At 53.3% G+C, this 23,698-nt stretch overlaps 8 protein-coding genes across 8 annotated transcripts; 3 read left to right on the forward strand and 5 right to left on the reverse strand.

Annotated features, from left to right (window-relative positions):
- Positions 1–152: 152 nt before the first annotated feature.
- On the reverse strand, positions 153–1,525 carry MONBRDRAFT_25195 (uncharacterized protein; the record flags this gene model as incomplete). The annotated part of the gene is made up of 4 exons (XM_001745615.1): positions 153–427; positions 581–801; positions 902–1,013; positions 1,159–1,525. 4 exons carry the CDS (start codon positions 1,523–1,525, stop codon positions 153–155), a joined length of 975 nt encoding a protein of 324 aa, XP_001745667.1.
- Positions 1,526–2,053: 528 nt separating this feature from the next.
- MONBRDRAFT_25196 (uncharacterized protein) lies at positions 2,054–2,383 on the reverse strand (the record flags this gene model as incomplete). The annotated part of the gene is made up of 1 exon (XM_001745616.1): positions 2,054–2,383. One exon carries the CDS (start codon positions 2,381–2,383, stop codon positions 2,054–2,056), a length of 330 nt encoding a protein of 109 aa, XP_001745668.1.
- Positions 2,384–5,566: 3,183 nt separating this feature from the next.
- Positions 5,567–10,205, reverse strand: MONBRDRAFT_36961 (uncharacterized protein). The gene is made up of 13 exons (XM_001745617.1): positions 10,101–10,205; positions 9,903–9,942; positions 9,579–9,689; positions 9,361–9,473; positions 9,168–9,265; positions 8,738–9,082; positions 8,294–8,615; positions 8,087–8,176; positions 7,668–7,969; positions 7,461–7,539; positions 7,063–7,354; positions 6,519–7,023; positions 5,567–6,297 (listed from the first exon to the last, which is right to left on the reverse strand). Exons 1-11 carry the CDS (start codon positions 10,101–10,103, stop codon positions 7,265–7,267), a joined length of 1,593 nt encoding a protein of 530 aa, XP_001745669.1. The 5' UTR covers positions 10,104–10,205; the 3' UTR covers positions 5,567–6,297; positions 6,519–7,023; positions 7,063–7,264.
- Positions 10,206–10,528: 323 nt separating this feature from the next.
- MONBRDRAFT_36962 (uncharacterized protein) lies at positions 10,529–13,069 on the forward strand (the record flags this gene model as incomplete). Its single annotated transcript, XM_001745476.1, has 6 exons — positions 10,529–10,746; positions 12,019–12,156; positions 12,296–12,386; positions 12,498–12,609; positions 12,729–12,800; positions 12,931–13,069. 6 exons carry the CDS (start codon positions 10,529–10,531, stop codon positions 12,990–12,992), a joined length of 693 nt encoding a protein of 230 aa, XP_001745528.1. The 3' UTR covers positions 12,993–13,069.
- Positions 13,070–13,087: 18 nt separating this feature from the next.
- On the reverse strand, positions 13,088–14,417 carry MONBRDRAFT_35161 (uncharacterized protein; the record flags this gene model as incomplete). The annotated part of the gene is made up of 6 exons (XM_001745618.1): positions 14,293–14,417; positions 14,049–14,150; positions 13,884–13,953; positions 13,697–13,786; positions 13,314–13,579; positions 13,088–13,234 (listed from the first exon to the last, which is right to left on the reverse strand). Exons 1-6 carry the CDS (start codon positions 14,383–14,385, stop codon positions 13,088–13,090), a joined length of 768 nt encoding a protein of 255 aa, XP_001745670.1. The 5' UTR covers positions 14,386–14,417.
- A 340-nt stretch (positions 14,418–14,757) lies between these two features.
- On the forward strand, positions 14,758–16,368 carry MONBRDRAFT_32307 (uncharacterized protein; the record flags this gene model as incomplete). Its single annotated transcript, XM_001745477.1, has 5 exons — positions 14,758–14,962; positions 15,393–15,466; positions 15,596–15,722; positions 15,819–15,892; positions 16,035–16,368. The coding sequence occupies 5 exons, from the start codon at positions 14,758–14,760 to the stop codon at positions 16,077–16,079; spliced, it is 525 nt and encodes a 174-aa protein (XP_001745529.1). The 3' UTR covers positions 16,080–16,368.
- A 191-nt stretch (positions 16,369–16,559) lies between these two features.
- On the reverse strand, positions 16,560–18,067 carry MONBRDRAFT_7988 (uncharacterized protein; the record flags this gene model as incomplete). Its single annotated transcript, XM_001745619.1, has 3 exons — positions 16,560–16,694; positions 16,781–17,278; positions 17,972–18,067. 3 exons carry the CDS (start codon positions 18,065–18,067, stop codon positions 16,560–16,562), a joined length of 729 nt encoding a protein of 242 aa, XP_001745671.1.
- A 532-nt stretch (positions 18,068–18,599) lies between these two features.
- On the forward strand, positions 18,600–20,681 carry MONBRDRAFT_25202 (uncharacterized protein; the record flags this gene model as incomplete). Its single annotated transcript, XM_001745478.1, has 7 exons — positions 18,600–18,838; positions 19,047–19,202; positions 19,283–19,566; positions 19,691–19,860; positions 19,994–20,087; positions 20,231–20,358; positions 20,460–20,681. 7 exons carry the CDS (start codon positions 18,600–18,602, stop codon positions 20,679–20,681), a joined length of 1,293 nt encoding a protein of 430 aa, XP_001745530.1.
- Between the last annotated feature and the right edge of the window lie 3,017 nt (positions 20,682–23,698).

Raw genomic sequence — 23,698 nt, forward strand, 5'->3', positions numbered from 1 at the left:
TTGGGGGGGGGGGGGAGAGACAAGCACTTTGAGCCAACATGGCAGGGTGTGATACACGAATGCAACAGCTGAGATTCGACTGAGAGCACGGAGAGATACTGCAAAGAATACCACAGGATGAGAAGCATGCTGCCCATGGACATGGATCTGACTCAATCTGTGGACAGGGGCTTATATATGACGGTGGTGACAAATTTCTGCTTGTAGCGATGGGAGGCACCCATGACAATGACGTTGTCCTTGATGCTGAGGGCGTAGAGGTGGTTCAGCATGACGTGATTTGGGGGCTTGACCTGTGTTGGATCGTTGTTGGGCGGATCAGCGTTGAGCTGACACTGTAGAAGCTGTGGAGGCAAGCGGGGCGGGGGCTTGGCGTTGCGAAGGTCGGGCACTTTTTGGCCGTAGGAACCGGGGGGTGAGCCCGCACCTGCGCGCACACACACACACACACACACACACAAGCATGAACCCAAACCCGGCAGAGACAAACCCAGAACCTGGGACGGAGCTGTTTCCTCCGGCAAATCTGGCTCCCTGAAGCGAGCGCTGAGCGTGGAGCTTGTGCAACAAAAGTACGTACGTCCTTCAGCCATGTCTTCGCGAATATCAGCAAAGGAGTCGGTCAGGGCATCGTGCGGCAGTTCGGTTTGGGCCAGAGCCACCTGGAGCAAGTTGTTCACCGAGCCAAAAGAGTTGCGGAGCGTAGGTAGCCGGGCATCATGCTTCCACTCCCGATCAACAATAAACTTGTATTCATACGAGCCCGGTGCCAACAACAACTTTGCCTCAAAGACACCGTCCCTGAGTGAGTCGAGCCACAAGTGTACATGCAGGCAGATGAGCACGAGTAGCGCCAGGCCAAGCAAACATGCAAGGGCAAGATTGAGCGATAGCCACGTACGGACGACGTGTCATCTTCACAGGATCGCCCCAATGGTTGAAGGTTCCAGCGATGCGAATGTCCTGACCACCGTGGGTCCACGTCACGGTGATTTCTTGTTTACCGCCATCACCTGCTGGAAAAGAGGAATAGCAAGCAGAATAGCAAGCAAGAGTTTGCGAGACGTTTATGAGGCCAGCTAAGAGCCTGGTGGAAGGGCGATGTGTCCCGGTCAGATTGGAGAAGAAGTCCATCTCCACCTCCCGAGCCAGGCGTACCGGCGTCGTCACCGATGCGGGGCGGCGCAGAGCTCGACACCTCATCTTGAAGCGGCGGAATGGCGGTATCAGCCACCGTTGGAGAGAGAAGGGGAGAACCAAAGATGTTGAGGGCATGGCGATCACCAGGAGAGCTACTGCGACCATCTGGCGGACTGGTGGCACTGACAGCAGGGCCGGTACCCCTCGGAATGGCCATGGCCGCCGAGGGCGAGGGCACGGGCAGGGTATCGGGACCCGGCGGAAACGGTGGTGCTTGCGAGGTAAGCACGCGTGAGGGCGGTGCACCCTCATCCCGGCCCCGCATGGTGGACCCGCGCCGGGAAGCCCGGGGCGAGTCCTTGTCCTTGGTTGTTGCGTTGCCCATGTTGATGCGTCAGTCGCTCAGTCGGTCAGGCACAAGTCCTTCCGGTGTCTCTGACCGGTTGAACTGACGTTGGTAGGTCACTTCAGACCCCTCGTGACAACAACGGCCAACCATACACCTTTCCTTGACTGGCAACAGCGCTGGTGGGCCTGAGATGGCAGGCGATGACGCTATGGACGAGGCCAGGATCGTATATGGCCGCAGCGCCAGGGCCAGGGGACGATGACGGTAGCGGTGCTGTGTGCCCGCAAAATAACAACAACAACAACAACAAGCGTTGGTGCTTCAGCTCCACGGCTTGGGTTATTGGAGGAGAAGATGCAGATGAATCGTGAGAAAATGTAGAGAACGTAAAGGTATAATGGCAAATCTTAGTTGAATTTGGAGAGAAAGATGACGGGTACATAGAGAATAATGAAGGGAGCGCTGGTGCTTGAGTGCTGCTTGGATGCTACCAAGTGATACAAAGTTCTTAAAATAGCCCACACACACCAGTCGTAGCTGGATCAAGCAGAAGAGCAATAAAAGTCAAGCAACAGCAGCAACGGAGAGAGAGAGAGAGAGAGAGAGCGAGTTAGAGAGAGAGAGAGAGAGAGAGAGGAGTAGCAACAACAACAACAACAACAACTTTTTTTTTGATTTCAACAGGTACACCCCACACACACACACACACATGTCGGGCTGGATTGAGAGAGAGAGAGAGAGAGAGTCGCATGGGGGTCGGCGTGCAAAGGCGGCCAGGTTGTTGGAGTTGTTGTTGGAGTTCCTTGAGAGCAGCGTGGTGATCGTGACTGTCTGACGTGAGGAGGTGAAGGGAGGGGGACTTTGCAGAGCCGTTCTTGTCCATGCCGCTGCCATCGTCCCCTTTTTGCTCGAGAACGGTTCCGCCCACTTTTTCTTTTTCTTTTTATTTCTTCTTTCAGGCCAGGCGTTTGTGTCAACGAGCTGTTCTAGCTGTTCCATTGCCCAGTCTGAGCTGTTGCCCCACACTGCTGCTGAACCTGTCTGGTACTGACATTGGCATGTTTGGCATACTGTATAGACGCATTCGTGCAACGATCTGATCACCGGTCATCATGGCCGAGACACCGGCTGATGCCGATTTGATCGTGCGTCGACTCGACAAAAACCCCTCCCCTGCTCTGGCCACCGTCTCGTCCCGCACTCATCAAAACACCTCTGTCAACACGTTTGCCTAGTTCCCACCAGCTGCCAATGAGGATGTACCCATGGCTACCTTTCCTGATGGCACAAACGTGAATCCTGTCATGCCGCCAGCTGGGCCTACCGTATCCAAACAGGCCAGCTCGAGAAGCGTGGCTGTCACCTTGGAAGATAGCGTGGTAACCACCGACACGGACGTGGATCAACCCAGCACCACAAAATGGGTGAGTCATATCAACCAGATGAGACCATGTATTCTCTTCAAACGATCCAAAGCGCTTCCGCTTTGATGCGGATTGCCGCAAACTTGCCGTTTGTCTCATCTGCCGTTCTCCTTTTTTGCCCGGTCGGCTAGGCGCAGTCTAGAAGCTCTCGCCAGGTAAGAAGGATCTACCGTTTCTCATTGACTACCCTCTCTATGACGTGTAGACTGGCATTTAACCCGTGCAACCGCATATTCGTTTAGGCATCAAGTGCCAGCATGTTCACAGTGCCAGATATGCCCTCCTACCTCAAGATTCGCAAAAACGTGCTTGGCAACTCGGCCGGCAGCACGGCGGTTGACCTCGGAGATGAGGACGATGAGCCAGGTTCCGAGGACGAGAAGGACGAAAACAAGGAGCAGCGTCGTCGCCTCACTACCTCAGCGTCAGCCAAAGCCGCCGGGGCCAAGTATGTCACCTCTTTGCCGCTTGTCCGACCTACTTGGAGGTTTTTTTTTTCTTCCTTCCCCCCACCCTCCCCCCTTTTTTTTTTGCTGTTGTTCTGTCTAGCGCACAAACAGGAGAAAGGGTCTGGTTCAGCCTTGCCATTCTTTTTCTAGTCCCTTCTCCCCCTCTTCCCTTTCTTGCATTCGGCTCGTTGGCTCACTCAGGGTCCCGTTTGAATTCCTACACACCCAATTAGAAAATATCTGGCAAACACTCCGCCTGCCGCCGGCCCCGTTTCCCGCGAGACGGAGCGCCACAATCGGTTTGAGGGGACTCGGGAATACGTCGACTTTGTTTTCGTTGTTGAGCTTCCTGAGGACCGCAGCCGCATCAGCGTTTTGAACGAGCGTGCCAGCGATCCAAACACAGATGTCGAGGCAGATAAGGAGTTGAAGATTGTTCGCAAGCGCCAGGACTTTTTGAGCAACATCGTTCGCGATGGCATCCTTCTTCAACATGAGCTCAGCCCCAATGGCCAGTTCCAGTTCATCAAGGCCAGTGTCACCTTCCAACGTCTCATGATGGAGGCCGAGTTCATGAACCTCAAGAAGACACTCAAAAAGGAAATCAGCCAAAAATACGAGGAACAAAAGGACAAATCTCTCCGCCAGTTCATTGACGACGGCATCTCGAACCTTCAAAAGCTACTGTGGCTGATCGAGCCGAAAGTTCCCAAGGAAGAAGACTCCTTTTCGGCTCCTTTCCGAGTTCACAAGCAGAATGAATTTGAAGGCATCAACACACCGGAACGCTTTTTTACCACCGCCGAGCGCAGTGACATGACCTACTCTATCCTCAGCCGAACGCAGTATGGCAAGAAAAAATCTCAAATGGGGCTGGAAAAGCTCCTGGCCAACGGCTCTTTTGAAGCCGCTTTCCCGCTTCATGATGGCGAATACGAGGTACACACAACCAACCATGTCCGTGGCCATCATGCCACATGCCACTTCTCATGCTGGTGCTATCCCTCTCGTCGTTGCTTCTCGCACAGCTGGACGCTGATGAGATGTTCATCTGGGATGATCGTAACTATTACGATGAAACACACGCTGGTGATGATCCCAACATCCCCAACGATCGTCGACTTCTCTTCAAGGTATGCCAACAACCTTCGTTCCTTGGCGCCCCCTTCTGCCTGCTTTAGAGTGCAACGAAACAGATCATGCACACTTGATGCAAGCAAACATCACGATCCCTTTGTCTGTCTCGTCTGTCGATAGTGGTGGGCCCGTCTCCGATGCTGGTATCTTCTGCAGCCCTACGACTTGATCCGCCAGTACTTTGGCGTCAAGATTGGACTCTATTTTGCTTGGCTTGGCTTTTACACCCTGGCCTTGATTGCCCCATCTGCTCTGGGCCTCTTCGTTTTCATCGGTGGCGTGGGCAGCATGGAGGAGCAAGCCGACGTTAAGGAGCTCTGCAACAGCAATTTCACTCTCTGCGCCATTTGCGACGATGGTTGCGATCGCACAGAACTGTCTGCAGCGTGTGGGGGCTATAAGGTTTGACATTCGCACCGAGGCGCGGGGCCATCATCACTGTACATGTTGCTGTTGTCTGCGACACTTTCTTAGCCGACCGCGGTTGCTTTGCCTCTTTGCACCCCCAACCCCCTTTCAGTTTGCTTACATTTTTGACAACATTGGCACCGTCATCTTCAGCACTTTCATGGCATTCTGGGCTTCAAGCTTCATTGATTTCTGGAAGCGTCGACAGAGCTTCCTTGCCTACGATTGGGACACGCGGGACTACGTGGACTTTGAGCCTCTGCGTCCGGGCTTTCGCGGCACAACCACCCGCAAGAACCCCATCACGGGCAAGGACGAAAAGTACTATCCGGCCCACCGCCGCATTATGAAGCAACTCAGCTCCGGGCTCACTGTCCTAGCCATGATCGGCTTGGTTGTGGCCATTGTTATCTCCATTCTCCTGTACCGCCTCGCCGTTCGTGCTTCCTTGTTCAAAGAGTCCGGCAACGCCGAGAACGCCAGCATCATCACCTCGGTCACCGCTGCTCTACTCAACTTGGTTGCGATCATCTTGCTGGGAAAGCTTTATCAGAATTTGGCTCTCTGGCTTACCGAATGGGAGAACCACCGCCTTGAATCCCAGTTTCAGAGCGCGTTGACAGCCAAGATTTTCCTGTTCCAGTTTGTCAACAACTATGCGAGCCTTTTTTACATTGCCTTTTTCAAAGGTCGCTTCACAGGCGTGCCTGGCGATTATTCAACCTTCTTGGGCTTTCGCCAAGACGAGTGCCCGCCAGATCTAGGCTGCATGGGCGAACTTACGCTGCAACTGGCCATCGTCTTTGTCGGTCGCCAGACCATCAACAATTTCCAGGAAATGATTTTGCCTGCCATTTTCCGGTGGCTCCGCCGACGCTCGGCTAAGGGCCTCAAGACCAAGGATCAGCTCACGCCCTGGGAACGCGACTTTTTGAACTGCGACCCCTTCCCCTCCGACGGCATGTTCAACGAGTATCTCGAGCTTATGCTGCAGTACGGCTACATCACCATGTTCGTGCCAGCCTTCTCACTGGCACCGTTGTTTGCCTTTTTGAACAACATCTTTGAAATTCGCATTGATGCCAACAAGCTGCTGACCTCGTATCGACGCCCCCCCGCCGTTCGTGCGGCGGACATTGGCGTTTGGATGATCGTAATCAATATCATCAGCTACTTTGCCGTGATCACCAACGCCCTTGTCTTGGCCTTCACCTCAAACTTCGTACCGCGCCAAGTATACATTTATGACATTGGCGATGGCTCGCTGGATGGCTACATTCAAACCGTGTATCCCCTGTCTCCAGTCACTGATGTCAACCATACGGACTACAACTGCCACTACTTTGGCTTTCGGGATGCAGATGGCACTCGTGGTCGTTTCTATTACCAGGTGGGTTGCTGCGTGTCCCAGCTCGACTGATTGTATGACACGGAGTGGTGTGCACGAGTACACGCAAAGCCCCCCCTTGCTCTGTCTTGGGACGCGATGGATGCAATTGTTAGCATTGCTACGATGTTGCTCGCCAACTTGAATGTCCGCTTCCTAATAAACTTCTTTTGACCGGGTCGCCTCAAACTCACCTGCACTCGCTTGTCACTTCATGGCTTTAGGTGGTGGCGGCACGATTGGCCTTTGTGGTCGTTTTCGAGCATGTTCTTTTCTTTGTCAAAATTCTTATCGAGCGTGCCATTCCGGACGTGCCTGCTTCGGTGCGTCTGGCCATTCGGCGTGAGGAGTATTTGGCTCAGCAAGCTTTGGAAACGGACATGTTGCAGGAGCCCGATGAGGACGATGCTCACTTCCAGGCTCGCAAAGAGGAGAAGGCCCGCATGCGCGCCGATTCGAAGGCCTCTCGCCGTTTCTAGGGCCGTCTCTGGTCTCCTCGCCACCAGCTCCTTTTGGTCTAGCTCCCCTCGCGCTTCTTTCGCATCTTTCTGTTTTCCAAGTTGCTTGAGTTTTGGTTCAAATGTAATGAAAAATTGATGTTCAACCATGGTGGTGCTTGTTTTTTGTTTGACTACGACGACTCATTTGTATCGATGGGCGTTGCCTTATTTTTTTGGTGTGGTTTTCGATCCCCTGCAACGCTTTCACATCGGTTTTGTCTTTGCGAACCCCCCAGAAAAAAAAAGAAAGGAAATTTCAACTGCGAACCCCCCAGAAAAAAAAAGAAAGAAAATTTCAACAAAGCCAAAAAAAAAAGACATTGCTGTAATTTTGAGTTCATGCCAGGGGGGAGCCTGATACACGCATGGGGAACGAGGCAAATCAGGGCCGAGCAATCAAGTAATCATGGCATGGACAACCTGGAAGAAGGGCGATTGCCGCATACGCAACCGAGGTTGGGTCTGTAATCTTAAATGACATCGTACGAGTCCACAACGAAACGCACATCTTGCGAAAACACCTCTTCCGAACCAGTGGCCATGTTCTCCACACTGGCAACCTGCAGAGCCAAGCGACCAAGCGCATGAGAAGCTAAGAGAGGGGGAGGGGTAGGGACAGGAGCAGACAGCCAGGCAGACAATCTATTCAAATCACAAGCTGCACACCTCAATGCCAACATAGGTTTCGTGAGAGTAAAAGTCCACTGAGACGGGGAAGAAGTCATCAGCAGCACCAGCCGCAACGCTAGACCGTTCGACAACAGAGCAAAAGAAAAAATGTGAGGATAAGACTTCAGGTGACTGGATTGGCAAACATAGGGCAAGCAGGCACGTGACCATCGCTTGACTTTTAGGCGATTGGTGGTTGCATACCTGAATTCAATGCTGCCTTCATCGGCATTGCCATCCTCAATCGTGGGAATGGACCACACCAGCATGTGTTGACGTCCGTCAACCTCATATTGGCCGTCCACACTGGCGACCACAGGCTTGCCTCCTGCAGCAGGCAGGGGCACGGAGACGACTACGTCCTTCAGCTTCAGGTTCTTGTCTTGAAGTTCATAGTCAATGTTGACATCAACTGAGCCATCCGCGTTGACATTAGGCCAGCAATTGATCGTCAAAGGAATTTGGGTCTCGTCCGTTGTCTGATAGCGCCATTTGAGCACGCCCACCTAAGTGACGGAGAAAAAAAAAAAAATCAAATAATATAAATAAAAGATAAGCATAACATCATGAGGAAAAAAAGGAGGAACGAATTTTGCGTGTCTCCACCATTGATCGCATCACACCTCAGAATGCACAGGAAAGGGCTTGTCAGGGTTCTTCGACTTGATCACAGCTTCCGAATTGAAGGCCTTTTTGTCCACGTTGGGATGAGTCTGGTCCATAGGCGGCATGGTAGCATGTCAGATTGACCGTGAGTTACAGCGATCATGAAAATTTCTGCTCGAAACGGCGGATCAGTGCGCGCAAAACGGGGTGGCATTTCCTCTCACCTGAAAGTTGATGGCTTTGTCTGAGCTTCGGTTGAGGCGGACAAGAGCCTGGCCCTTGGCATCATCACTTATTAAGACAGACATCGTGCCCTTGACTTCCATGTGCTCTAACGCGCCATCGCGGTTGGCTTCCAGAGTGATCTTTTCTTCCACCTTGACGTGGATGGGCTCCATGTCCACGTCGGGTGGGGCCATGGCGGATGCTGTAGCGGCAGAACGGGCCACAGGGGCAGCGCTGGAGAGGTCTTCGACCGTCTCGCCCTCATCCATGAGGGCCTGGACAAAATCGTGGGTCTTGGCCTTGCCACCCAACTTCATGCCACTGAAAAATACAAGCAAGCAGGGCAGAGTAGAGGAGAAAACGAGTTGCGTCAGCCATTAACCAAAGCGACGCAAGATGGCGAAGCATTTAGAGCGCAATAGAGCTCAAGGTGATCGACTGACCGTTTGGGTTTACCATCACGGGCCGCTGAGGTGCTGGCAGGAGCAGCCATAGCGGGCGCTGGTGCTGAGGCAGAGGAAATGCCACCGCTACCACTGCCGCCCATGCCACCCATGCCGCCCATACCACCCATGCCACCCATGCCACTCATACCACCCATGCCGCCCATGCCGCCTGCACCGCCGAATTTGGCTGCCTGGCTCTTGGCGATGGCCAGCTCCTTGGCTTTGCGCTTCATGTGCTCGCGGGCCTCCTGCTCTTTGTTCTTTTGCACCATCTTGTAAATGTTCTCATCGTGGGATTGCATCTCCGTGTACGTGCGGATCTGGCTGAGATTGACATTTTCCCTGCAAACAAATGACGTCTTGATAAGGGTGGCCGAGCTGTTGGTGCACCTGGGTCAGGCAAAACTTCAGACCAATCAAAACAAACCGATAGCCAAGGGCGATGATCTCATCAAAGGCGAAGATGAGCTCAAACGCATGGGCCGAGACCTCTGATTCAGTCATGACGTTGCAAAATGTAGGAACCTGCTCAAGTTGCCACGCCAATGCGGGTTAGAATCAGCTCAAGGTCAGTAAAATTTGAGCCGCCTTGTGAGTCGAAATGGACTGAAACAACGTACCACGCGAGCAAAGAGGCGCAAGGTTTCTAAATCCTCCAGAATGTTGCTGTTCTTGGTCGTGACCAAGACCATGTACAGCTGCTCCATTGGCTGATACACGTAGCGAACAGAGTCTGTGCGTATACGAGGGAGTTGTCAAGGATGATCGTCGAGTTGACAGAAGATGTGAGAGATCAGGCAAGAAAACCGGCTCGAGTTTGGAGACGACCGCAACAAACCCGTCTCAATAAAAGTGTGCTGATCCTCGCTACTGCGCAGCTTGGGAAAGGCTGCCAGCAAGCCCTCGATGCGTGAGCGACTGATCTCCATAAACTGACGCGCCACCAAAGCTGCGCATCACCGAGGAGCAAACGGGAATGAGACCGCAGTCGATTGTTCCATGCGGAACGAGAAGAACGGGAAGAATGGTGCAATAAGTGGGGAGGAGGAGAAAGATGACAGGGAGTCAAGAATCTTGAAGCCCACGCCACGAGTTTGTAATGCGCGAATGTGCATGGGATTGTGGAGCTGTTGTTTGTTTCTCTGTTTCGCGTTAAACCTACGCTTGCCCGCCTTGGTGCAAATGGCAGCGGAAAGCAAGACCTGCAGGCAACCATCCCGAATGCAAGATCAACGCAGTTAGCAAGGAATGAACCCCGATTGAGCGAGAGGTGGAAGCATGAATGGATCGGCCCCGCCTTGGAGCACAAGGACGCAGTGCTCAGTGCGATGTTGGGCGTGTGCAGTGCACGACCACATACCATCTCGGCAGTGAATGGACAAACGACGAAGACGCTGGCGGCGGGGTATGTGTTTGCGCAAGGAACAAAGACAAAAGGCCTGGGCTACACCAGCCGACACAAGGCCTACAAAGACCATCAAGTAAATGTGAGCTACACTTGTCACGCGCTCAACCAGGCCCGAGACAGGAAGACAGGGGTGCGCCCTGAGCTGTTCCTGGCTGCCCCTGGCCCGGGCCCAGAGTTGATCGGGCTGACAGAACAGCCACCGCTGCACTTACACTTGGTCATCAAAAAGTGGATTTTTTCGCTGTTGATCTTTGTTGCGGCAGCATCGCTAACAAGCGCGCCTTTTCAACGGCTTGCAAGCGATGAAAATGCTGACAATTAAGCGCTTGGTCGAAAACTGCGGACTTTTTATTTTTGGACTTGAGGTGGGCAGGTCCGACATGGCTGGGAGGTGTGGGCTGCTGAGGCGTCGGGCCGTCGGGTGCAGGGCACTTTGGAGCGCAAGGCAGAAAGTGTTGCTGAAGGATGGACTCAACACCTCTCAGCGAGGGTTGGTCGTGCTGGGTATTGAGAGCACTTTTGATGACACAGCAATTGGCATCGTGAACCACCAACGGCAAATACTTGCCGACGTCCGACGAACCCAGGACCATTCCAAGTATGTGCATGTGAACGCGCAGGAATGAAGGCGAAGGCACCCACTTCAGTTTCAATCAACGAGATACTTTTTGGTTGGCTGCTCGTAAATTCTGTCGGGCTCAAACAGGGCGTGTGTAATCAGGTTTGGGGGCACGGTACCGCATGAGGCTGGTCCCCAACACACGCAAGCCTTGCCCGCGCTTGTTTCAGAGGCGCTTGATTGTGCTCAGCTGCGCATTGAGGTTGGCGCACTCTACCCCCCCGTCCCGCCAGAGGAGAAATGTGCACATGCACATGCACTCCTCGCTTTTGCAGCTGGCAACTACACGTGCTTTGTGTTGTTCATGGAAGCTGGCGCGCGTGTACCGCATGGGCGGTGTTACACATGGCCTATTCTCTTGACCTTGATCTGGCCGTGTAGGAGATTGATGTGGTGGCAGCGGCAATCGGCCCAGGGCTGAGCAATTGTCTGGACGCTGGCCTGTCCTTTGCCGTTGACTTTGCTCGGCGACATCAGAAGCCCTTGACTGCTGTTCACCACATGGAAGCCCACGCACTGACAGCAGCTTTAACCTCGGAGGTATGGTGGGCTGAGCCTTCTAAACAGGAAAGGGGTTTTAGTGTGCCTGATGTCCCTCATAAGCTCCGGTCGCGTGTTCAAAGACGTGGGAGTTTCCTTCGCTGACGCTTCTAGCCAGTGGCGGGCACGCCCTGTTGCTGCTATCCAATGGTGCGTCCTCGCATGGGCTCAATATGTGTCATGTGCCCCAACTAATATTGGTGGCATGTGCACGCTGCACAAATTGAAACAGAGGTTGATGATCATTGGCAATTGGGCTCAACCGTGGACGACGCCCCCGGCGAAATCTTTGACAAGGTCTCGTAGCAATGTGTTGGTCGCGTACGAATGAGCCAAAGCCCTCTGTTGATATGCCAACACAATTGCATATCCTTGCCATATAGTTTGGGCGCCACCTAGGCATTGGTGGAGGCCGACAGGTTGAGCTCTTGGCTCAACAACTGCCCGTGCGTGCATCCCGATTGTTGACGAGTAAACAACCATTACCTCAGTAAATGAGCACCCGCACAAGTTCTCACATCGTTTGTTGGTCTTCAACTTGTAAAACAGTCACACATGCAGCCCATCTCCTTAGGCCAACTTCTCAGCCATTCGCCAAGGTTTGAGTTCAGTCGCACAAGTACCGGTCTTGGTATACAAGCGGGCCAGACTTTTATTTCTAATCGAGCCAAATACCCACTTCTTGGCTGCCTCATGATGGCGGCCATGCAGCTGTGACTTTTCCTTTTCTGGGCTCAAGACCCGCGCCATCAATCTGTCGAGTGAGTACGCAAAACGGGATGAGCTTCCTCTATTGGCTGCCAGCTTTCAGCGAACGATTGCTGACCATCTCCTCGTTCGGTTGGAACGGTAAGAAGTGTCGCTTGCCCGGTGTGTGTGTGTGTGTGTGTGTGTGTGTGTGTGTGTGTGTGTGTTTGTGTGTGTGTGTGTGTCCTGGCTACCATCTGAACTAACGGCATACATACAATGGTACCGTTGATCATCGCAGAGCACTGCGATTCTGCGATCAACAAGGACGCCGGCCTCGGCGCTTTGTGGCTGCAGGGGGCGTGCTCTGCAATGCCTACATTCGTCAAAGGGTCAGTTTTCAAGCAGTGACTTTTCTGCTGTCCTGCCTTCTTGCCATTCTTAAAGAGTGGGCTGAAAAATAGTACTAAGGCTCGACCTATTCTTGCTTGCTCGTGGTGCAGCTGCACGCGTTTGCACGATTTCACGACTTGCCTGTCGAGTTTCCTGCACCCCCACTTTGCGTGGACAATGGTGTTATGATCGCGTGGGCGGGCCTCTTACACTTTCTCCGAGGTACGCGATACCCAACGCGTGTACTGTCTTTCTACAGTGGCAAGCCATGGCAATACAGTGCGACCTATGGGTTCTTTTGCCGACCTGATGTTTGTGTTTGGTATCAAATCTCAACACAGGCACGAGTTCTGTGGCCCGGGATCCCCAAGCGTTGCGCTATCATCCCAAATGGCCTATCGGCCTGAATATGCGTATGTCTCACCATGAATAAATCAAAGGCCGCCCTATGCAACCTGGACTGCTGTGCCACGGATATGTAAAAACGGGCAGCACGATGTTGCTCAACTCATTGTGCACTTCGTATCGTACTGGTCTGCTTAGGTGCGGCTGTTACGGCAGCCAATATCCAGCTTCGCGCCCGCGACGTGCTGCGCCAATATTAGCAGGCGAGATGGCGCTCAAAAGCGTGAAGTGTGTAAAATTTCGCAAGGCAAGGAAAGATGTTAATTTGATCTGGTTGGAAAAAAAAAGAGTGGAATCAAGGCAGGCGAGCAGCACCATCGAGGCGGATGACACTGCCATTTAGCAGGGGGTTGTTGATGATTTGCTCCACAGTGAGCGCAAACTCAGAAGGGTTGCCCAGGCGGTTTGGGTACGGAATGGTGGAACCAAGCTCATTGCACACCTGAATACCACAGCGGTGTGAGCAGCATGGGGCCAAGCACAAGGCTAGAACCAAGCTGGAGGAAAACCAGTCGACTCACCTTTTCACCGAGGCCCTCAAGCAGGGGTGTAAGGAACAGGCCCGGAGCAATGGTCATGACGCGGATCTGGGATTTGGCCAAATCACGAGCCATCGGCAAAGTCATGCCAATGATGGCGCCCTTGGACGAAGCGTAGGCTACCTGGCCTACTTGACCCTCATAACCAGCGATGCTCGCCGTGTTGATCAGCACACCACGGGTGGCATCGCCCTCAATCTCGTTCTTCAGCATCTCCGGCACGGCCAGGCGACACACGTTGAAGGTACCTAGGCAAGCAACAGAACGCATGAGGGACCCCATCTGCTCGGATTGTGCGGCATGCCAGGGGGTCAGGGGGGCATGGCATGTGCAGGGCAAAATTCAAGGCATGTATGGATACGCACCCACGGTGTTGACCATGAGGGCCTTGGTGAAGGCATCCAGGTCGTGAGGACCACGCTTGGGATGAAAGGTGCGGATGGCTGGGGCAATACCTGGCAGTTCAGACCGCACACCATTTCACGCGGCAACACGTTTGGGTGAGGTCATTTGGGACGGCTGAATTGCATTGCGAGTGGAACACACACTCACCAGCACAGTTGACCACGGTGTTCAAAGGGGCACCAAGATTTTTATGCGCAAAAGCCATGGCCTCTTGCACCTATGAGCCGAATGGCCGAGACAGAAGAATCAAGCCTGATGAGGCCTGACAGCCGTAGGCTGCCACAAACTTTTCAAAGAGTGCGACTTCAGCACCTGTTCTTCGGACGTGATATCAGCCGCGATAAAGTGGCACGACGAGCCCAGACTCTGTGCAACATCAGCACCATTGCTGGAAGGCAAATCCAAGATGACGGCCTAAGGATCAGCGACAACCATCCAACGTGATGCATGAGTCGTCGTCCCACACCCCGCCCTCGACACGTGAAGTTCAACTTGACATGAACCTTCACCCATCGTTGATGCAGAACACCAGCCACTGGCTCTGAGGCCCACACACCTTGCCCCCGGAGGCGACGATGCGTTCAGCCGTGGCCCGGCCAAGACCCGACGCCGCCCCGGTCACCAGAGCTCGCACACCTGTGGACAACATGATGGAGGAGTTGAAGGAAGAGAAGCGCAAAGAAGGAAAAAAAAAAAAATCAAAAATCAAGAAAATCCATCTGACATTCTCGATATATGATCATCTGCTCTTACTGCGTTCGCTTGCTCAGGTTAAGCTACCAAATGGCATTGGACCCTTCAACTGCTGTTTTCCCTGTCTCTTTCTCTCTCGTTTTAGTGTGGTGATTGTTGCCGACGAGGCTGGGGCTGAGCCGGATCGAGCCATCCGAGTCTGTCAGAGGGCGGGGGTGCAGGCACAGATACTGGTTTCGAGTCTGCTACTCATACTTGAGGTCAATCCAAGACCTGTGAGCAGACCAGAACTGTTGACTGCCCGATCAAAACTGAAAATACGATCATTATGGCGCTGCCACTGTTCAGCATGCGTGCCTGGCTGGCTGTGGCCTGCGGTCTTCTCATGTTGAGTACCGTCACTTCGGGCATGTCCTTTACGCTCAAGGGCGATAGCGCCAAGTGTCTGCAAGAGGATGTTGAGAAGGATGTTCTTGTCGTTGGCAACTACAAGATCTCTTCCAACGAGAACGTCGACGTCACCCTGGAGGTCAGTCAGTGGTTTGCCTTTTTAAAACCCCCAGTCTCTGCGCGCACACACACACCACGATATTGATGCCACAACGACCACTCCCAAGCCAAAGATATCGGGCATCTTTGGGCTGCGATCGGTTGAGGAGGGGCTTGAGCTTGCATTCCTTGCAACCAACATGTCAACACTAAAGTCATTGAATTGCCACCTCTCTAGATCACCGACTCGCGGGGTCATCCCGTATATCGGAAGGAAGAGGCTGAGTCTGGCAAATTTGCTTTCACCTCGGATGATTACGATGTCTTTGAGATTTGCTTCCATAATGAAGTGTCCCGGCTTCCCCCCCCCCCCCCCCCTCCCCGCTGAGCCTCGAGCTTTGTTTTTTTCTTCTTCTTTCACTTTGTTTCGGTTCTGCACAACCCCTTGACGCCACAACCTGGCCCGTTCATTAGACGATGCCCAACATACCGATGTTGAGATTACCCTCACCGTCAAGATGGGCGCCGAAGCACGCTCATACCAGGAGGTTTGTTTGCGTGCCATAGCCTTGTGACCCTTCTGCCTTAAGCCACCTTCCCATCAACACCATCGGCCGTGTCCTTCGGCCCCGCCGATCGCCCTCTCATTCTTGCCATACCTGGCAACCCCACTGCAGCTGGGCAAGGCTGAAAAGCTCAAGCCTATGGAGCTCTCTTTGCGCAAGCTCGAAGACATGAGCAACCAGGTTCTCACGTCGTTCCAGCACCTCAAAGAGCTTGAGGCCTCTCATCGTGATACCAATGGTATGGGCCCCTGCGCATATCACGCTTTTGTTTGGCACCACACCACCCTGGAATTCCACTGGGCGCCCCTCACGCTGCCCGACCTTACACGGATAGAACAAACTGCTGAACGCATGCTTTATTTTAGCATCTTCTCCATGGTGGTCCTAGTCGTGCTTGCCGTGGGCCAGGTATGCTCGATCCGATCCCATAGTCAAGTCCCTGTGCGATGCTCCTACCTGAATAACTCTCACTCACAATATTTTCAAAGAAGCGTGAGTGTCTCACGAAACTCACACAATTTCTCATCTGTACCGTCTCCTCGTCTTTCAGATTGTTTACCTCCGCCGCTACTTTCAACAAAAAAAGCTGATCTAATGTGGTTCCGTGGCGACTGTCTCCGTGGCATGCTTTTCTCACATCAAGACAGGGCTATGCGTCATTTTCAATCTGAAAAGCCTGGCACATCCTTTTGGCCCTTGAGCGTCTCGTCATTGTCTTTTTATGTATGGAGACAACATGCGACCATGGCGTGCTGCATACGTTTACAACACATTGGCACGAATGACCAGGCCCTTTCTTTGCGCTGTCAGCTTGATCAATGCCGCAAAAGGCAGTTTTCAAGAACAGGATCATCATTTGAGATCAAATCGAGGTTTTTTTTTTCCGCTAATTCGTTTGCATCATACTCGAAACCCCAAACAAAGTACCATGCAATCGTGTGTCGCATATGCCAATTGCACGGATATCATCGATGATTGCCAAAGGGAAAATGCGCGCAAAGCGGATGCAACCATCCCATTGTATCCCCTCAGACAAGGGCAGCGGGATGATGGCAGGCTGACTACCTTTAAGTGTTCAAATTTCAGGTCGGGAAGGGCGCCACGCCCAATGTAAGAGGTTCGAATCAGGCATGAGCTTTTGCAACGCCTCACGTTCGTTATGCAGTTTATCGTACAGCGCATCATATCGCTGAACCTTCAGTTCATATTCCTACATCGAGACACAGATGAGCTTTGTCAAAGAGGACCGACCGACCGAGGAGCGGAGCGAGAAACATGACGTGAGTGTCGACTTACCGGTCGTAGCTGCCGGGCAGTGGTTTCCAGGCTGGCGATTGCTGATTGATACTCGGTACTGGTCACGGAAAGTGAAGTAACTCTAGATTTCCAAATTGTGAGGAAGCAGCTTAAAGGCACGCCAACAGCAGAACTACTGTAGACATACTTGCTGGCCATGTCTTGTAGCCTCGTCTGCAAGCCCTCAATCTCCTGGCGAAGCTGCTCCAGAATGGCACGATCTCTCTCAAAATGCCGCAAGCGATTGGCAACACTTGGTGCAGGCGGGGGGGTACTGCTGGGGCGTAGGGCGTGGTTCTCCGACGATGGACCCCTGGCCGTCTCACGAGGCGATGATGCTGGCTTGCCAGCACCGCCGTGTGTGCCCGATGTTCCACCGCGGTTCCCGGCCGTGTGTGGCGACGGGGCTTGACGAGTTGTTGAACGACGCGGTGAGGTTCCGGCTCGAGGTGATGGGCGGCTCAAACCTGTTGGCAAGTTGACGTGGGCCTTGAGGCTCTGCAACAACAGTCGACCCATGTCATGCCATGAGCGGATGCATGTCTGATCAATTGTTCCGTTTCATTTCATTGCACCCAATCCAGTCAAGCTTTGCAAGTCCTTCATCAGAAACTAGACTGGCCGAGCACGAGCGCCGTTTTTGGTACTCACCCCTCTCGCAGTGCTTATAAACGATAATGAGCCAGCGTCTGTTCGCTCGCCATGAAATGAGTGGTCCATGGCAAGATGGAAAAATGTAAAATTCAGTATGAGCCCAGGCTGCAAAGCTATTGTAAGCACGCCGTACCAGAGGTAGAGTGCTGCCAAACGTCGATGCTAGTGCTTCCCAACGCCTCCGAGGCCAGGTGCAGTTGAGCCCCCCCTGGAGCGGTTAGCATCTGGCACACACGCCAAAGCATTGTCGGTGTCAGGCTGAGGCCACAGTCAAACTGACAAAGCAGCCCACTTGAACCCAGGGTAGAGTTCATAGAAATCGCTTGGTGTCAGTCAAGAAACATACCCCAGGGTGAGTCGGTCGCGGAATTTGCCAGGTCAAATCCTCTCCAATCATCTACAACACGAACATGAACAGCGGCAACATTGGCCAGTCGCCGGACAAATACATGAGTGTACAGGAAGAGCGCGAACCAACAGAAGCTCAGACCGGTCGCTTTTCCAAGCACGGTGTTTTCATGATTAGACATAACACACCTGTTGCAATAGTTCATCGGCTTCGCCGGTTGAGGGCCGCACGAGGTAGTACAGGTGTTGATCGTCGCCTGCAGCCTCAATGAGAGTTTCCGCCATGGCGACGGCGACGGCGATGGCGACGGCACAAGGGCTACGGTAGCTTGGTCTAGTTTTGCATACCCCACCGCCCCATCCAACCGACCCACCTAAACCAAGGCACGGCCTTCCTGCCCTGCTAGCAAGCTCTGCCCCTCTGCCAATGAATGCACTGCTCGTGTCGTCACAAAAAAGGTGGTGAGTGCGCCACTGACCACATCAAACACCTCTCTCTCTCTCTTTCTCTCATTTTGTCTGACAATTTGCTTTGTGTTTTGTTGAAAGCTGTTTATATGTGTGTGTGTGTGTGTGTGTGTTATTGGCCACTACAACAGCTTCGTTCATTTTTTTTTTTTTTGGTGAAAGAGGCGGTGTTGGGCTGTGTGGCGTTTGTTGGTGATTTGTTTGCCCGGGGCAGGGCAGGCCAGGGCAGGGTGACTGGGTTGAGGGCGGTGACGCGCCCCTCGGGTTTGGCTTCTCGCTGGCAGAACGATTCGCCATGGCAGTTTCTGGGCAAGGCTTGTCTGAGTTTGTCCAACATGTTGAGCTCTTGATGCGCAAGTCAGACCAACAGGACGCCCTCGAAGGGTTTGGGGCAGAGTTTCAGCGTCTACGCGACATGACGGCTGCCTACAAGGCCAGTACCTCTCGTGAGGAAGGCACCACCATGCACACCAAGCGCAAGAACCGCTACAAGGACATTATCCCGTATGATTTCAATCGCGTGGTTTTGACCACACAGCGCAGCGAAGATGAAGACATTTCCGGCTCAGACTACATCAATGCCAGCTCGTATGTGAATTCATCTTCTCTCGTTCTCGCCGCCACCTCACTCAGCTTGATTTGCTTTTGCTTGCGCCTTGCATTCTCTGTCTGCGGGACTTGATACGTGCCTCACGCGTCAAGATTTTGACCGCATTCGCCCAGCATGTCCGTTTGAAGCTACCCACTCACCATGCACCCATTGTGTGTGCGATGCCCCGGCTAAACCGACCCGCAGGGTGGAGCATGGCGAATCCCAATGTCGTTTTATTGCTTCACAAGGACCCTTGCCACACACCCTTGATGATTTTTGGCGCATGCTGTGGGAAAAGGATGTGCGAATCGTCGTCATGGCCTGCAACATCTTTGAAAACGATCGCTTTAAGTGTGCCAAGTAAGCTTGCACACTCTCTTAAGCGTCTTTAAATTTCGACATTATCTTGTTCACAAATGCTCACCTGGCGTCCCGCTCAGGTATTGGCCCAATCTGCACGAGTTTGACGTGTTTGACGAGTTTGAGGTCGATAACATGGCCGAAGATGCCATTGATCAGGACTTTTTGGTGCGCACACTCAAGGTGACCCACAAAGGAGCCTCTCGCATCATTTATCAGTATCACTATCATGCCTGGCCCGATCATGGCGTTCCCGCAAGACCCGGCAGTGTCATGCGCCTTATTGCCGCCTTTCGGGAACGGCAACCAAGTGACCAAGCGGCTCCTCTGGTCATTCATTGCTCTGCAGGTGTTGGGCGAACGGGTAAGTGTGGTCGCCTTGAGCAAAGAAAAAAAAGCCCCATGTTACTTAATCGCATTTGCCCCTTGTGGCTTTTTGCCCCGTTCTTGCTTGCGATATGCTCGATTTTTCTAGTCTCGCTCACCAGGTCACTTTCTTCTAGGCACGATTTGTGCCATCGATATCGTTTGGTCAATGCTCAAGCAAATGGGCCTTGACGCTCCATGCTTTGACATTTTCCAGGTTGTGTGGTTTCTCCGCCAGCATCGTCCAGCCATGGTTCAGACGGAGGATCAATACGTTTTTGTCTACAAAGCGGTAAGCTCCTTCTCTCACCCGCCCCCCTCCACACACACACACAGGTGCCTCGAGTTGTCATGAAAGATTGCTGCGTAGCACCATGCTAATTTTTCTGGGGTATAATTGCCTTTCTGCTTGCTCGCTCGGGTAGATTTTGGATTTGGTGCAACAGGTCCTGGCGTCGATGGACAATAGTGCCTTGCTGCCCAAGTCTACCGCGCCTGTAGCTATGGAATCTGTATATGGTAAGCTCGACAGCGGCATTTTTGACTTGCCAGCGAACCAATCTCAGTGTCCTTTCTTTTCCTCTCTTTCTCTTCTAAATTTCATTTTTCCACACACTCTCACTCGCACACATGTGCTGCTCTGCTTCAAATCGTTCGCGTAGACTCAGTGACACCAGCACCCGAAGCAATCGTCAAAATTGCAGAACCGGTTTACATCAACCCCGCCATGGTGCAGGCATGCACGTCGTCAGTGCCGAAGGAGCGCTTACGGCGCTTGTCCATGATTCGTGTACGACGCGTGCGCACCCATTTTATCAGTTGTCTCACATTGCACCAACAAATGCTGACTTTTCCATCGGTTCACACATGTCACCTTGCTGGGCCTTACAGGTTCCCCAATGGCGCGATAAACCACTTCCCCAAGCTGGCGCCAAAACTGACGCTGATGAAGATGACGATGCCCAGTGCAATAAAGATGAGGCGATGGAGAATAAACATGGCAATGATGGGGTGGACAATAGCTGGCCACCGAAGCGAGTCAAAGGACCCACTGGACCCCGCAAGGTGCCTTCCACGTGGGGATTGGCGATCAAGATGAACTACGAACGCTAATGCATCAGAAACCGCAAAGCTAGTCTGTGTGTGTGTGTGTGTGTGTGTGTATGTCTGCATGGGCAAGTCAATCGATCTGCGAGAAGCATGCCATTTCAGCCGCGTCGCGTGATCGGGATATTTTGGGCCTGCTGGCCTGACGGATGAGCAGCTCGTGGCTCAGGTCCTGACAGATCGAGACTTGGCTAAGCATGGCTCTGCACATCAGGAGCTCGCAGATCGAGGCCCCGCAGATGAGAACCCGCCGGAGCATGGCCTGATGGCCTGATGGATGAGCAGCTCGTGGCTCAGGTCCTGGCAGATCGAGACTTGGCTGAGCATGGCCCTGCACATCAGGAGTTCACAGATCGAGGCCCCACAGATGAGAACCTGGCGGGGAATGACCTGACGGATAGGAGCTCGTAGATAACCTATTGAAGGTGTATGTCCGGTTCAGTGTAATGTGTGTGGACAAGGCCATTGTCACATATTAAATTAGGTGTTTGAACCTCAGAGCTGAAAGCAAAGCTGTGCAACCCCGACATCAAAATCACGACGGCACGCAAAAAAAGACAAGAAAACAACACACGTTCATCCGCTTCTATCATGCCGAGAAGTACAAGCGCAAGGAATCACGCACAAGGAAACAAAAATCACAGAGGTATCCAACCAATCGAAGTGCATACGAGAACATGAATTGAAGCAAGGCGAAGGAACAAGACAGAACAAGACAGAAGGAGGGAAGTGGAACGACCGAGGTCAAGAAGGAAAATGGTACCGATCCAGGGAGATCGCTTCCATTTATAGCAGGTGGAAACACACACATCCAGTGGAGACAGAGAATGGACTATCACACTGAAGACAGGTGGAGGCGATATCAGCAATCTGTTGGGACCAACAGATGCCACAACAAGATGATACACCAAGATGGCACAGCAAGATGTTACACAACAAGGTGGGACAACATCAAGTACCAGAGGACACAACGTGGTAAAGTATACCGTCTCAGATTGTGCCTCTAATATGACTTACTCGAGCCTAAGCTGCTGGGGTCTGTCTTGGAAGGGCTTGATTTGCTCGGACGTGACTTGCTCGGGCCTGTTTTGTCAGGCCTGATCTGTTCGCGCCTGTCTTGTCGGATCTGATCTGCTCGGGCCTGTCCTTGTCAAGCCTAATCTGCTCGCACCGGACTTGATCAAGGCTGATCTGCTCGGGCCTGGTCTGGACGGACGTTAGTTGCTCGGGTCTAAGCTGCTCGAGCCTGTCCTTTTCAGGCCTCATCTGCTCGCGCCGGACTTGATCAAGGCTGATCTGCTCGGGCCTGTCTTTGTCAGGGCTGATCTGCTAGAGTGTGTCTCGGCCGGGCCTGATCTGCTAGGGCCTGATCTGCTTGGGCCTGATCTGCTCGCGCCGGACTTGATCAAGGCTGATCAACTCGGGTCTGTCTCGGTAGGATCTGATCTGCTCGGACGTTAGTTGCTCGGGTCTAAGCTGCTCGGGCCGGTCCTTGTCGGATCTGATCTGCTCGGGCCTGTCCTTGTCAGCCCTGATCTACTCGCGCCGGACTTGATCAAGGCTGATCTGCTCGGGTCTGTCTCGGTAGGATCTGTTCTGCTCGGACGTTAGTTGCTGGGGTCTAAGCTGCTCGGGCCGGTCATTGTCGGTTCTGATCTGCTCGGGCCCGTCCTTGTCAGGCCTAATCTGCTCGCGCCGGACTTGACCAAGGCTGATCTACTCGGGCCTGATCTACTCGGGCCTGATCTGCTAGGGCCTGATCTGCTCGGGTCTGATCTGCTTGGGCCTGATCTACTCGCGCCGGACTTGATCAAGGCTGATCTGCTCGGGTCTGTCTCGGTATGATCTGTTCTGCTCGGACGTTAGTTGCTCGGGTCTAAGCTGCTCGGGCCGGTCCTTGTCGGTTCTGATCTGCTCGGGCCTGTCCTTGTCAGCCCTGATCTGCTCGCACCGGACTTGATCAAGGCTGATCTGCTCGGGCCTGGTAGCTGTTCTGATCGGACGTTAGTTGCTCGGGTCTAAGCTGCTCGGGCCTGTCCTTTTCAGGCCTCATCTGCTCGCGCCGGACTTGATCAAGGCTGATCTGCTCGGGCCTGTCTTTGTCAGGGCTGATCTGCTAGAGTGTGTCTCGGCCGGGCCTGATCTGCTAGGGCCTGATCTGCTTGGGCCTGATCTGCTCGCGCCGGACTTGATCAAGGCTGATCAACTCGGGTCTGTCTCGGTAGGATCTGATCTGCTCGGGTCTGTCTTCGGAGGGCCTGATCTGCTCGGGCCTGATCTGCTCAGACGTGACTTGTTCCAGGCTGATCCGCTCGGGTCTGATCTGCTTGGGCCTGATCTACTCGCGCCGGACTTGATCAAGGCTGATCAACTCAGGTCTGTCTCGGTATGATCTGATCTGCTCGGACGTTAGTTGCTCGGGTCTAAGCTGCTCGGGCCGGTCCTTGTCGGATCTGATCTGCTTGGGCCTGTCCTTGTCAGCCCTGATCTGCTCGCGCCGGACTTGATCAAGGCTGATCAACTCGGGTCTGTCTCGGTAGGATCTGTTCTGCTCGGACGTTAGTTGCTCGGGTCTAAGCTGCTCGGGCCGGTCATTGTCGGTTCTGATCTGCTCGGGCCCGTCCTTGTCAGGCCTAATCTGCTCGAGCCGGACTTGACCAAGGCTGATCTACTCGGGCCTGATCTAATAAATAAATAATAAATTAGGTTCTTGAACCTCCGAGCCGAAAGCAAAGCTCGGGCCTGTTCTGCTAGGGCCTGATCTGCTCGGGTCTGATCTGCTTGGGCCTGATCTACTCGCGCCGGACTTGATCAAGGCTGATCAACTCGGGTCTGTCTCGGTAGGATCTGTTCTGCTCGGACGTTAGTTGCTCGGGTCTAAGCTGCTCGGGCCGGTCCTTGTAGGTTCTGATCTGCTCGGGCCCGTCCTTGTCAGGCCTAATCTGCTCGCGCCGGACTTGACCAAGGCTGATCTACTCGGGCCTGATCTAATAAATAAATAATAAATTAGGTTCTTGAACCTC

Source organism: Monosiga brevicollis, genomic scaffold, assembly GCF_000002865.3.
Source record: "Monosiga brevicollis MX1 MONBRscaffold_9 genomic scaffold, whole genome shotgun sequence".
Classification (NCBI taxonomy): domain Eukaryota; class Choanoflagellata; order Craspedida; family Salpingoecidae; genus Monosiga; species Monosiga brevicollis.

Excerpts from the sequence above, each read along its gene's own strand:
- MONBRDRAFT_36961 (XM_001745617.1), bottom strand. Across the intron at positions 9,474-9,578 it reads GCACACTTTTATTGAGACGG|ACTCTGTTCGCTACGTGTAT; the intron begins GTTTGTTGCGGT and ends GTATACGCACAG. Across the intron at positions 8,177-8,293 it reads ACAAAGCCATCAACTTTCAG|ACTCATCCCAACGTGGACAA; the intron begins GTGAGAGGAAAT and ends CCTATGGACCAG.